This window comes from Leptonychotes weddellii, chromosome 11 (assembly GCF_054177405.1).
Source record: "Leptonychotes weddellii isolate Sample4059 chromosome 11, ASM5417740v2, whole genome shotgun sequence".
Classification (NCBI taxonomy): Eukaryota; Metazoa; Chordata; class Mammalia; order Carnivora; family Phocidae; genus Leptonychotes; species Leptonychotes weddellii.
Window position 1 is genome coordinate 87,292,211 of NC_138379.1, and position 13,706 is coordinate 87,305,916.

At 42.3% G+C, this 13,706-nt stretch overlaps 2 protein-coding genes across 3 annotated transcripts; one reads left to right on the forward strand and one right to left on the reverse strand.

Annotated features, from left to right (window-relative positions):
* Positions 1 to 44: 44 nt before the first annotated feature.
* Positions 45 to 11,613, reverse strand: SDHD (succinate dehydrogenase complex subunit D). 2 transcript variants are annotated; one of them, XM_006733294.3, is made up of 4 exons: positions 11,455 to 11,613; positions 8,031 to 8,147; positions 6,480 to 6,624; positions 45 to 1,042 (listed from the first exon to the last, which is right to left on the reverse strand). In XM_006733294.3, exons 1-4 carry the CDS (start codon positions 11,504 to 11,506, stop codon positions 877 to 879), a joined length of 480 nt encoding a protein of 159 aa, XP_006733357.2. In that variant the 5' UTR covers positions 11,507 to 11,613; the 3' UTR covers positions 45 to 876. The 2 variants fall into 2 exon arrangements, with proteins under 2 accessions (XP_006733357.2, XP_006733358.2); XM_006733295.3 differs by lacking the exon at positions 6,480 to 6,624.
* Positions 11,614 to 11,639: 26 nt separating this feature from the next.
* TIMM8B (translocase of inner mitochondrial membrane 8 homolog B) lies at positions 11,640 to 13,680 on the forward strand. Its single transcript, XM_006733293.3, has 2 exons — positions 11,640 to 11,775; positions 13,281 to 13,680. Exons 1-2 carry the CDS (start codon positions 11,692 to 11,694, stop codon positions 13,446 to 13,448), a joined length of 252 nt encoding a protein of 83 aa, XP_006733356.1. The 5' UTR covers positions 11,640 to 11,691; the 3' UTR covers positions 13,449 to 13,680.
* Positions 13,681 to 13,706: the final 26 nt, after the last annotated feature.

Here is a 13,706-nt window from a genome sequence, read left to right on the forward strand (position 1 = left end):
GCAACAGACACCAAGTTCTACTGAATAAAACTAGGGACAGTTAATACATAAAAGAGTAGAATACATTTTTATTAGATAGAATTTTATTTTTTAAAAAAACTTTATTTTCATAGAATACATTTTCACATTAGAGATTCCTACAGTGGGAAAATAACAATTTATTACTTACAGTTTTACATTTGTAGACAGATTATTTTAGGACAAGCAAAATAAACACATTTGAGGATTAAGTCTTGGTTTAGAATCTACAATACTTTGATACATCTATGAGGGGACCTCTTTCCCACATGGAACTTCTCTATACTCAGAAGCTCTCCAGGCTCTTCCCAGGATTTAGAAATTAATAATGTGAAATATCAGTATTTCCTAATTTTAAAGTTTCCCTAGGACATGTAACCATCAGTAACTGGTATTGACTGAACAGAGAGGGAAATTTTCAAAAATTAAACACTAATTTTCTGCAAAATCTTTACTTATGAATTAACAGGCTTTCCCTTTCTCCATCATTCCCAGGACAAATACAGAAGTTTGATCAGGTATTGATAGTAATAAAGCTGAATTCCCTTTAAGAATTTGATTAGTTAACAGGCAAAAGCTCATACATTATGGTTAGTTATGCTATGAGTCTTGTGAGAAGCTGGGACACAACCCCATAAACTCACCAGACCAAGGAACCCAGTCTCCAAATTTCTTGAATACAATTCCTCTCGAACCTTTTCCTCAAGGACTAAACTCTAAAAATAACCAGGTGATTAGAAGAGGTTTGTCTCACCAATGGACTTATCTGTTATTTCCTCCTTATTGTGAGTTGAATGGCATGACAGAGCAGAGGCAAAGAGGTGTACAATCAATTCTCAAGGTATTAAGTCAAAAAGGTCAGAGCTTCCACACCATGGCAACAGCTCTGCAGATGCCCACATCATGATAGTTGAAATAACAAAGCCCAGCAAAGGTGAAAGCCGACAATGCCAAAACGCCTGCCTTGGCAGCTTTCTGCAAAGCATCCCCTCGAACATAGTCGGTAACCACTTGTCCAAGGCCCCTAAAAGAAAAAAAACAAACAAACAGTACAAATGAAAAATCACAATTCAGAAGGCTATATGGCTAACTTGAATGCAAAAAAATAATTATCAGGTTCAAAATATAACTCATGGTAACAGGAATCACAAACCAAAATGAAGGAACCAAGAATTTCCAATTAATATAATAAAGACATCTCTATTCTTTAGATTAAATTTTCCAGAGTTATTTATATCAAAGACAGTAGTTAATTACCACTCCATTTACAAAATCTTGGGGTTTGGGTTTTTTTTTTTTTAACTAAATAATGCTCAAGGGGCAGCTGGCTGGCTCAGTTGGTAGAGCATGTGACTCTTGAGTTCAGGGTCATGAGTCTGAGCCCCAGACTGGATGTAGAGATTACTAAAAAAATAAATAAACTTTAAAACAAATGCTCTACAGAGTTTGTCATTAATTAAAAAAAAAATGAAGCACATACTGTGTGCCAGAACCTGGTACAGATGTTGAAAGAACAGCAAATAAGACAGCATCCCTGCCCTTATAAAACAGATTCTAGTGAAGAAGGAAAAAAAAGTACATTGTGCTATGAGGAAATATTTTAGAAAGGATGACCTGAATGAGAAGAACATTCCAAACAAAAGTGACAATGACCTTGGCATCTTTGAGGAATAGCAAAAAGATTAGTGTGGCTGCAGAACGTGGGCATCATAAGGGAAGGGCAGATCACACAGGGCCTTGATGGTCCTAAGTATGAATTTCAGGTGCACCTGGCTGGTTTTGTCGGTAGAGTGAGCAACTCTTGATCTCGGGATTGTGAGTTTGAGCCCCAACTGGGTGTAGATATTACTAAAAATAAAAATCTTTCGGGTGCCTGGGTGGCTCAGTCTGTTAAACGTCTGCCTTTGGCTCGGGTCATGATTCCAAAGTCCTGGGATTGAGCCCCATGTCTGGCTCCCCACTCAACGGAAGCCTGCTTCTCCCTCTCCTCCCCACTTGTGCTCTCTCTTGCTATCTCTGTCACTGTCTCTCTCTCTCAAATAGATAAGTAAAATCTTTAAAAATAATAATAAAAATCTTAAAAAAAATTTTTTTTAATTAAATTTGAAATGTAATGGGAAACCACAGATATGTTTTAAGTAGGGAGTAATCTAAGTAAGTAGTGACCTAATTTTATTTTTAATAACAGCTTTATTGAGATGTAATTCACATGCCATAGAACACTTTTTTTTAAAGTAATCTCTACATCCAACATGGGGCTCAAATTCACAACCCTGCGATCAAGTCACATGCTCCTCCGACTGAGCCAGCTGGCTGCCCCCAAATTAAGCCTTTCAAAGTGTATACTAAAGTGTTAAAAGTCATAAAGTTGTGCAACATCATCACTTTTTAAAATTCCAGAACATTTCATCACTCCAAAAAGAAACCCCATTACTCAACTAGTTTTCTGTCTCTATGGACTTGCCTACTCTGTACGTTTTATAGAAATCCTACAATATGTGGCCTTTTGTGTCAAGTTTCTTTCATTTCACATCTTCAAGGTTCACCCATGTTGTGGCATGTATCAGTACTTCCAACTTTTTGTGTGGCCAAATTATAATCCTTTGTAAGAATATACTGTATTTTCTTTAGCTATTCATCAGCTGATAGACATTTGGATTGTTTCTTTTTGGTTATTATAACTATTCATCAGTAGATAGACATCTGGATTGTTTTCACTTTTTGGCTATTATAAATAACACTATGAATATTACTATACAAGTTCTCATGTGAGGACGTATGTGTTCAATTTTGAGGGGTATACACCTAAAAGTGGAATCACTGAGTCATATGATAACTCATTAGAATGAAAGCACAGATACAGAGAATCTGTAGAATCTCTAACTTTCTGTTAGAACTGTCAAACTGTTTTCCAAAGTGGCTGTAATGTCTTACATTCCTATAAGAGACATAGGAGGACTCCAACTTCTTGACATCCTTGAAACACGTGTTGTTGTCCATCTTTTTGATAACAGCCTTCCTAGTGAGTGCGAAGCAGTATCTCATTGTGGTTTTGACTGGCCTTTTTTTTTTTTAGGTAGGGAGGGAGAGACTCTTAAGCAGGCTCCATGCCCAACGCAGAGCCTGACTCAGGGCTCAACCCCACAACCCCAAGATCATGACCTGAGCCGAAATCAAGAGTCAGGTACTTAACCGATGAGCCATCCAGGCACCCACTGATTTGCATTTCTATAATAACAAATGATGTTGAGCATTTTTTCATGTGCTTATGAGCCATTTGTATGTCCTCTTTAGATAAATGTAATTTTACTTTTAAAAAAGGTCACTCTGGCTAGAGTATGGCAAATGGACAGTGCAGGCAGAAAGGGGCAGGGGCAAAAACAGAAACAGAAAACCACTTAGGAGGCAAACAAAGTGCCTTGGCAAGACTATTGGCTTGGGGCGCCTGAGTGGCTCAGTCGGTTAAGCGTCTGCCTTCGGCTCAGGTCATGATCCCAGGGTCCTGGGATCGAGCCCCGCGTCAGGCTCCCTGCTCAGCGGGAAGCCTGCTTCTCCCTCTCGCACTCCCCCTGCTTGCGTTCCTGCTCTTGCTGTGTCTCTCTCTGTCAAATAAATAAATAAAATCCTTAAAAAAAAAAAAAAAGACTATTGGCTTAACCTAGGCTGGTGACAGGGGAGATGGTGTGAAGTGACAACTGAGGCAGGCTATGTTTTGAGGAGAGAACTACAGAAAGAGCTGATGGACTAGATGTGAGATAAGACGAAAAGAAATATCTAGAATAACTCCTAAGATTTTTGGCTTGAGAAACTAGATTTAATTGAGTTAGGGAAGAACAGGAAAGAAGGTGGCTTTGAGGAAAAATCAAGAGAGATATGGGGGAAAAGAGTGATTTCAGGCAACGTTAAATTTGGGATCACTATTAGACATCCAAGTGGATTATGTTAGTTAGACAACTGGAAATACAGGTCTGTAGATCAGGAAAAGAGGTCAGATCTGAGCTCAACTCAGGAAATTAAGAAAGCAAGACTGAGCCCAGGATTCAGAGCTTTATTATTCAGAGGTCAGAAAAGGAGAGGAGCAGGCATCAGAGACTGAGAAGGTACAGCTGGCAAGGCGGAGGAAAACATGGTGGGTATAGCATCTAGAAGTCAAAGGAAAATTATTTAAGGAGGGAATGGTCAATTAAGTTGAATGCTGCTGAGAGTTCAAGTAACAGGAGGACCGAAAACAGACAGCTGGATTTGGAAAAATGAAGGTTTGGTGGGGACTTCGTTAAGAATGACTTCAGTTATGTAATTGGGATGAAAGCCCAATTAACGTGGGCTAAAAGAGATTGGATGCTGAGGAATTAGTGCACAATTATAGACAACTCTTTCAAGTCACCCTGTGTGTGTGTGAGAGAGAGAGAGACAGAGAGAGAGAAAAGAGACAATCAGTAAGGAAACTGGAGGAGTATGAAATAAATGAAAAATAATAAAAAAATATATTACTTCAGATTTATCTCTTATTCTGACTTTTTGCGATTTAGATGGATCTCTTGCCAAGAACTACTTATTAGAGAAATCTCACTGTTACTTGTGATCTAATATTTCATATGCAACTGGAATCCTTTACTTTGAAAGGTCTATCTGGTTAAAGGAATTCCCCAACCAACCTGGGAAAAGTAGGTAAGCAAAATCCCCTTTTAACACTAGGTACAAAATCATTCTGACAAGTCACGTAACCGCCCTGGGGTTTAGTTTCCACATCTATAAAGTAATAGGGCTGGTTAAGATAGTCCCATGTCCGGGGCGCCTGGGTGGCTCAGTCATTAAGCGTCTGCCTTAGGCTCAGGTCATGATCCCAGGGTCCTGGGATCGAGTCCCACATCGAGCTCTCTGTTCGGTGGGGAGCCTGCTTCTCCCTCTCCCACTCCCCCTGCTTGTGTTCCCTCTCTCGCTGTGTTTCTCTCTGTCAAATAAATAAATAAAATCTTTAAAAAAAAAAAAAAAGAGAGTCCCATGTCCTTTCAGCTCTAGCAATACAAAAATGCTTCCCTTGCCCACAATATCATACTGTCCTTGTAAAACAACATAAAATGAACTCAAAGAACCCAACTGTTACTTACAAACTTTTCAGAAGGTTCATTAACTTAGAAAATCTAACAAACTACACTGGGTAAAAAAATAGAAACTGGAAATTCACTCATTCAACAACTACTCACTTAGTGCTGTGTGTCAGGCACTGCTCTAGGCACTAAAGCTACAAGAGCAAACAGGAAGTAAAAAGGGCAAGACTGAACTACAGTGTCTAAGGACAACCAGGTGATAAAACTATGATGAAATATAAAGAAGTGATTACTATAAAAACCAGGATAATGGTTCCTGGTTGGAGGATGCTGAGTAGTTATAACTGAGGTAGAACACAGGAAGAAGCTTCTGCAGTTCTCTCTCTTGACCTGGGCAGTGTTACCCTTGTAATAAGTCATTAAGCCATGGATGACTCTCGTGATTCTCTGTATCTGTGCTTTCATTCTAATGAGGGGAGAGACAAGGAGTACAGAAAATAATAAATAGATGATACAGTATATTAGAAGGTAATAAGCACTACTGAGAAAAATAAAATAGGGGAGAGAGTAATGCTGGGAAGAACACTGCAATTGTAAATAAGTGGTTACAGGCGGCTTTACTGAGGTGACATTTCAGATGTGAAGGAAATGAGGAACAAGCCAAGTGTATAACTAGAAAAAGAGAGTGCTGGGCAGAAGCAAGAGTAAAAGTAAAGTCCTGAGGCCTGGAGTGTCCCTGGTGTGTCTAAGAATTATCAAAGCCAGTGAGGATGAGGAAGAGAGTAGTTGGAGATGAGGGAAGAAACAAGGCCAGATTATGTTGGGTCTGTAGACCACCATAAGAATTCTGACTTTTCATTTGAGGGAGGTTAAAAGACTGCAAAATATTTTGAGGAGAATGTTTGACCTGACTTAATATTTTAACAGGATCACTGGGGCTGCTGTGTTGGGGACAGAAGGAGGACCAGTTAGGACACTACTACTGGAATCAAAGATGATGACCAGGTTTGGGGCATGAATAGTTAGAAGAATGGAAATGCCATTAATTCAGATGAGCAAGAGTGCCGGAGGAAGACATTTGGGGAGATCAAGAACTCAGTTTTATAACATGTTATATTCAAAATGCCTATTAGCTATGGAAGCGAAGACATCGAATAGGCAGAGCAAGAGTGCCGGAGGAAGAGATTTGGGGAGATCAAGAACTCAGTTTTATAACATGTTATATTCAAAATGCCTATTAGCTATGGAAGCGAAGACATCGAACAGGCAGGTGGACACATAAATCTGGGCATACAAATATTTTATATATGTTTTAAAGTTATCTATGAGTATCTCAATCAACTTCTAATAAGACAAGCTCACAGCTAATAAACTGAGCAGACAATGTAACACTGAAGGGACTGCTGTACTTGCCAGTGACTGTGGAGAGTGAGGGCTGCCGCCAGGGAGTAGTCCATCGCAGAGCCAGGATTCAAATAAGCAGCTGGAATTAGGCCCAGGAGCAAAACACTGACAACCCTCTCACCAGTCCAGTGGAGAGATGCAGCCTTAGAACTAGCTACAGAAAGGAAGAACCAGATTCGTAAGAGTTGAAAGGGGGAAACACACATCTCTCATATTCAGTATTTGCCACAAAATAACCCAGCTGACAGAATGGCAAATAGCATGCATATAAGACTTAGCTCTGAGCATAAAGAGAGTTAAGATAAACAAGGTACTTGAGAAAGGTGCTACCTCCCTCTTTGAAGTTCTTTAGCACAATGTATCTTGGTGCTTACATAGATTAGAAGACTGACCCACTTTGCCGACAGGCAAGAAGATGAACGAAGTACCTTTGCAGAATTACCAATCTTGAACTTTAGTGTAACAGACAGATACCTTATAAATACAAGTTAATACCAACTAAGGAATTCCTTTACAACATTACTCTTTTTACACCTTCTAATCTTTAGAATTAGAAGTAAGGTAATAATAAAAACACTCCCAAAACAAAATTAAACCAGCCAACTCAACAAGTTCTGATACGAACTTTTAGGATTATGGTCCTTCTTCTGTCCCATTACTTATAAATAGCCCAAAACAAATATGGAACATGAGAACTTCTTTTAAATAAATGAAAAACAAAATGGGCTTTAAACATTTCTTCAGGAGCCTCTATCTTTTTTTGGTTACAGACCCCTTTGGGAATCTAATGGAGATACTCTCCAGAAAAATGCACATGGATACACTCAGTAAAAACTATGCTTACAACTTCAGGGGCTTTTCTTCAGTCCACACACCCCAAATTAAAATCACTCTGCTAAATTTAAAATTTAGGAATGGAGAAACAAAACCTTTTCAAAGATAAAATAATTCTAAAAAGCAGAAAAACTATACCTGCCTAATTTCTCATAACTCAGATGCAACCATATGTAAGTTGTTGACTTAAGCGTCAAGATAAGTCTTTATCTCTGCAAAATACAGACCTTTCCAGACTTTAAAACTGGAAATAGTTAACTCATTATTCACCTACAGATTTTCTATAATATTCACCCTAAAAAATGCCACGTGATTTTAATACTGACCTAAATAAAAATAAGCAAGTCAATTACAGCTATAAATATGTATGACTTTTTAAACTGTCTACTACTCTAAATTATTTGTATCTGGCTCCTCTCCATCAGCTAAATAAATAAGACTGACTATACTGTACAGACTCTTCCTAAGAGCTATTTTCTTTCAGAAAAAACCTGAAATTTGAAGTGGACTTAGATCAGAAGATTCTCTAGGAACATAAATGGCATCATTCAACCATGCTGGCATCGTCTGCCCAAAGGTGCAGGCTAGGTAGGTCCTCATTTGATAGAGTCGGACATAAGAGTTCTGTTCCACAGATAGCAAGTCCTGTCAAAGGCATGAAAATTTGCCCAGATGAAGAGGGCCAGGGCCCAAAAAGCAGCAGCAATGAAAAAAAAAAAAACATACAATAGTGGTTGGGTGACAGGTGAATGTGCTGTGTTCTACACCATCCTGGGGTAGGCTGGTCCTGGAGAAATGCTGAGACCTGAGCAGGTCTGACCACCGGGATTCGGAGAAACAGAGCTGAGGAAAGAGACATTAGGGGGGTCATAAACACTTCTCCTTTAACAGGCCTGACAGACTTTCTAAATAACCACAAGCAAGCTACATAAGCCCCGATAGGGAATAACATCTCATCCGCAAAATGAGGACAGTATCTATTTCCCTGGGTTGCTATTAGCTCACACTAAAGTAGCCCCTCAAAGACCGAAAAATCAATGAACCACCTATGTAAAAGGGCTGCACTCTTACTAATTTTTTTTTTTTTAAGATTTTATTTATTTGACAGAGAGAGACACAGCGAGAGAGGGAACACAGTCAGGGGGAGCGGGGGAAGGAGAAGCAGGCTTCCCGCTGAGCAGGGAGCCCAATATGGGGCTCGATCCCAGGACCTGGGATCATGGCCTGAGCCGAAGGCAGACGCTTAACGACTGAGCCACCCAGGCGCCCCTGCACTCTTACTAATTTTAAAAAGTAAATTATAGCTCCTTTCTCTTTCCATATATTCATCTATTTATTATCCAACAAGCATTTACTACAGGTAAGAGTATGCTCTAGACTGGAGCAAGAGACAAAAGACAGCCTTTGTCCTCAAGGAGTTCAGTTTAGTTTGGGAAGCACATCTATTACCACCTTCCTTTTTTTTTTTAAGATTTTATTTTTAAGTAATCTCTACACCGAATGTGGGGCTTGAAATCACAACCCTGAATCGAGAGTCGCATGCTCTACTGACTGAGCCATCCAGGTGCCCCTCTCCACTTGTACTCTTTTTTGGGGGTGTTGGGGAGCAGAGGGAGCAGGAGAGAAAGAATCTTAAGCAGGCTCCACACCAAGCACGAACCTGACATGGGGTTCAATCTCATAACTCTGAGATCATGACCCAAGCCGAAATCAAGAGTCAGACACTTAAACGACTGAGCCACCCAGGCGCCCCTCCACTTGTACTTTTGAACCTATCCTTTTCTGTCCCCTTTCGGATCCTGTGTCTTGGTTAAAAAATAGACCTAAGTTCACACAACTCCACCACTTACTAGCTATGAGGTGATGAGCAATTAAGTTAAATAAATTCTCTAAGCCTCAATGTCCTCATCTGTAAAGTGAAAATAGTAGCACTTACTTCGTAACACTCCACTGAAAATTAAAATACTCAAGGTGCTGAGCATAATTCCCATAATGTCGTAAGTACTCAATTAAAAGGTAATTTCTCTCCCGTGTCTTTCACCTCTCCTTCCTTCCTGTTGGCCATTTCCCCCTGACTGATGTAATATATGTGACCCCTCCCTTGACCCTGCATCCTCTAATGCCATGCACTCCTCCCCTGCTCCCTTTCTTCTCTTTCCAACTATGCTTTAAAATATTGCCTAAATCACCTCCACCTCCTCACTTCCCTATCATTCTTCAACTCTGAAACTTATTTTATCCTGACTACAACTGCTTTATTAAGTTGCCAATGGTCTCCATGTGGTCACATCCAACAAATACTGTTCAGTCTTCATCTGATCGGGCCTTTCCTCTCTTCTTTTCTGATGAACTCTCTTCTAGTCCCCCTTTGATCCTCTGACATCCTGTATCAGTCTCCTGCATTCACTCTTAGATGTTTTCCTAGCATTCTATCATCTGGCCACTGCTCTCATGTCCTAAGCCCTCCCTTGGCCATTTTGTCCACTCAGCTTATACTACCTGTAAGCTTATGACACCCAATTCTGTATCTGCAGCCCTGCTATCTCTCCAGTGTTTCCGAAGTTTAAGTGCTTGCTGGGCCTCTCCCCTAAGATATCCTACATGATCCTCAAACTCACTATTACAAAAACTAAAATCACCCTTCAACTCACTTTCTCAACCAAACTTGTCACCCATTTGCATGTTCCCCACTTTATTTAATAACACCCCACTCTTTAACCCAAAAATCTGTAAGTCATATAAAACTCCCCCCAACACCCCAAAATTGTCAATCACCAAATCATATTGATGTATCTCCTTTTTTTTTTATTAAAGATTTTTATTTGTGTATTTGACAGAGAGAGAGACAGCGAGACAGGGAACACAAGCAGGGGGAGTGGGAGAGGGAGAAGCAGGCTTCCTGCCGAGCAGGGAGCCTGATGCGGGACTCGATCCCAGGACTCTGGGACCATGACCTGAGCTGAAGGCAGACGCTTAACGACTGAGCCACCCAGGCGCCCATTGATGTATCTCCTTAACATTTCTTGAGACAATCCGCTCTTTTTTGTACCCCTTTCCAAGTTCAGGACCTCACAATCCTTGCCCGCACTACTACAACAGTATCCTATCTCATCTCCCTGACTTGTTTCTTAGCCTGTCCCATCTCCTATGACGGCCATCTACCACAGTGTTACCCAAGTAGCCAATCTAAACTGCAACTCTATGTCAAATCTTTCAATGGTCCTGTTCACATCAGGTAAATGCATACTCCATATCAAGGCAAGTTCTTCCATGATTTGATTCCAGTTCACCTTTCCAGATTCAGCTCTCATTCCTCACCTTGAGCTTCATGCTCTAATCATATCTAGTTTATTTTCTCTCCTACCTCGCTGTTCTACACCTTCATCATCACTTCTGCTCATCCCAGTAGTTACAACTGTAATGCCCTTCCCCCTGTGGCCTTCCTTATCCTCAAGACACACACATCTCCTTCAGGAACCAAGACAGGGTAATTCTTCCAAAACACAGAGCTATGTATGGTCTTCCTCTGGACTGGCATAACAATTTATGTGCAGCACAAGAGTTTCTACTTTATGTTAAATTATGTTTACATGTGTTTTCCCTATAAAAATGAAAACTCTTCGAGGGCAAGAACTATGTTTTATACACATTTGTATCCCGTTCCTACTACGGTGCCTGGTATAACACAAATGTCCAATGCAATGATTATCGAATTGATTTCCAGAAGCCCCTTTCCACCAACTCCAGGGTAAATGGGAAAGGCCAGGCATTGGGGTTTGGAGCCTAACCCCACACTTTTCCGATGCGGGGTGGGCGCATTCTAAGGACAGTGAAAGCGGAGGAGGAAAAAAAAAAAACAACAAAACTCTTAGGAACAGCCTCAGCAGAACTTAACTTCCAGGAGCTCTCTTTCAGATTACCCCATCCCCGTGTCAGCCCGAAGCAGGGGAGATACGCGCTCGGGAGGACATCTGGGCGCGTAGACAACGGTGGTTACCGCTGTGGTGCCGACCGGAGCCAGATCGGCCAACGGGACGGAAGAAGGATTCCCTGCTTAAGAGGCCTCACCACCCCGCAGACAAATCCTCGCCGCACTCCCTTCCGCGGCTGGAGGCTGCGCTAAGAACCTCCCGCTGCCAGGACCCCTCACCTCGGCCTCCTTGCGCACCGCACAGGACACTCAGCCTCCAAAGACTCGCCATCTCGCCTCTGAAGCCTCAAGGTCACTCAGCAAACCGGAAGCAGTCACTCGACAACTTCCACCCCGCAAGGACTCAAGAAAACAGGGCGAGGGAAAATGCCGGGTGAACCGGAAGTCGGGAGCTGGCGCGCGCCCGCCGCACGTGCGCGCGCACGCTCGTCGGAAGGCCGGAGCTGGAGGCAGACGATGGCGGAGCTGGGTGAGGCGGACGAAGCGGAGTTGCAGCGTCTGGTGGCGGCCGAACAACAGAAAGCGCAGTTCACTGCACAGGTGCGGGGACAGGCACCAAGGGGAAGAGACAGGAGGGTGAGGCACAGGTTGAGTTTTCAGACTTTTTATTCAGCCCGTGAAGTGACAGCCGCTAGGAAAAAACGAGCGGAGCTCTGCGACATCACCACGGGGGGACTGCCCCGTGCTCGCTCCTGCCGCGCCGGGTTCTTCCCAGAAAAGACTCCAGCCCCTGGTGACCAGTAGTGCTCAGGCGCCCGCTAGGCACACCCAGCGTGCGGGAAAGAGAAAGTGTAAAGCAGAGAAGAAAGGTTCGGGCGACGCAAGGGCAACGGAACCAGGTTTGGCGGCGAGCTCTCCGGGCTTGGCCTTCGGAAGCTCTGGGTTCTGATCCTGCCTCTGCCCCTTCCAGGCCGCGTGCCCCTAGACAAGACACCCAGCCACTGTGGGTCTCGGTTCTGCAGTCGCCTGCTGCCTCACTGGATTGTAGAGATCATATGCTATCATGTATTTGAAAAGGACAAAGCAGTGGAACATTAATGGAGAAGGGTGGGCTCTGAAGTAGTCAGTTTGGACTGTAGGTTAGGACAAGTGTTTTGGAGCCCTTTCGGCACGGTTCGAAACCCGGCGTGGACCCTTACTGGCAGCACCTCTAGCAGCGTGGCTAATTGCTTAGCCAAACGGAGATGACAGTCAGACTTTAGGACCGGAGAAAGTACTGACTGACTGCTGAGTACCCAGTCTAGGAAGCCCTCAGTAAATGGTTACCCCCCGTGGGGGGCTTGCGGGGGGAAGGTGTTCGCGACGGATTAAATAGCAAAAACACATTTTCTGTACCTGATGTGCATTTTTGTGGAGAGTGGATCCATAACCTTCATTGGATTCACCCATGTGTCCATGAACCCAAAAAGGTTTAGAACTTAGGAACTAGTCTGTAAGGGATAGGTTTGGAATGACAGGAGAGCAGTGGTTTGGGGGGAAATTAATTGGTACCATACCTTCCCAGCTTACACTGGTGCAACTTGGGAATACTACTAACCATGCCTGAAAATTTACAGTCTGATTAAGGACTTAACACAATCGGAAAAAATAGACGGTGGCCTTCAAGGAGTTAAAAATGTGAACTGTTTTGAAGAATGGGACAAATCTTTAGGTAGGGCGTTCCGGGAATATTAAGTCACATTGAGTATGCTGTGTGTGTACTTCATTGAAGCTTAACAGGTTGGTGGTTAAATAATGGGCTGGCCTGAGTGGCTAACAGAGGAATTGTGCATTAAGTACAGGGGTGACTTGATGGAAAGTTATTTGTAATTACTAAAGAGGAGAAAAACAGAAACGGAAAGGATAAAGGATTATTGCAATGTAGGAACAAGGATCTGGGCCATACTGATGACAAATTAGGAAGTGAGGGAAGAGAGCCCATGGTTTGTTGATTGAAAGAATGGTTTAGTCAAGTGACAGAAAAGGAGAAAAACAGGAAGGAAATAAAGTTGGCAGTTAGACCTATATGCAGACAGCAGGCAATTACTAATTTTCTTTCCTCTTAGGTGCATCACTTCATGGAGCTGTGCTGGGATAAATGTGTGGAGAAGCCAGGGAATCGCCTAGACTCTCGCACTGAAAATTGTCTCTCTAGCTGCGTGGACCGCTTCATTGACACTACTCTTGCCATCACCAGTCGGTTTGCCCAGATTGTACAGAAAGGAGGGCAGTAGGCCATCCCCTGGGAGAATGACAGAACCAAAGGACTTGTTAAGCAGATTGAAGGGCCAGTGGGGGAAAGTTGTCAGCCTGTTGTCAGGTGAACTTGAGGCTGTTACCAAGCCTATTGGTGCTAAGAAGTAACAGATCAAATGTTCAAAAAGTGAAATTTATTTATTTGGAATTCAGAAATTCCATGTTTTATCACAATAGTTATTCAATAAATCTGAATTCTCCAACTCGAAATTTCTTTTTTTTCCTTAATCCCATTT

Excerpts from the sequence above, each read along its gene's own strand:
- SDHD (XM_006733294.3), bottom strand. The coding sequence starts at position 11,506 with ATGGCGAGTCTTTGGAGGCTGAGTGTCCTGTGCGGTGCGCAAGGAGGC. Across the intron at positions 6,625-8,030 it reads CCTGTCACCCAACCACTATT|CTAGTTCTAAGGCTGCATCT; the intron begins GTATGTTTTTTT and ends TCCTTTCTGTAG. Across the intron at positions 1,043-6,479 it reads CTCACTCTCCACAGTCACTG|GGGCCTTGGACAAGTGGTTA; the intron begins GCAAGTACAGCA and ends TTTTTCTTTTAG.
- TIMM8B (XM_006733293.3), top strand. The coding sequence starts at position 11,692 with ATGGCGGAGCTGGGTGAGGCGGACGAAGCGGAGTTGCAGCGTCTGGTG. Across the intron at positions 11,776-13,280 it reads AAGCGCAGTTCACTGCACAG|GTGCATCACTTCATGGAGCT; the intron begins GTGCGGGGACAG and ends CTTTCCTCTTAG.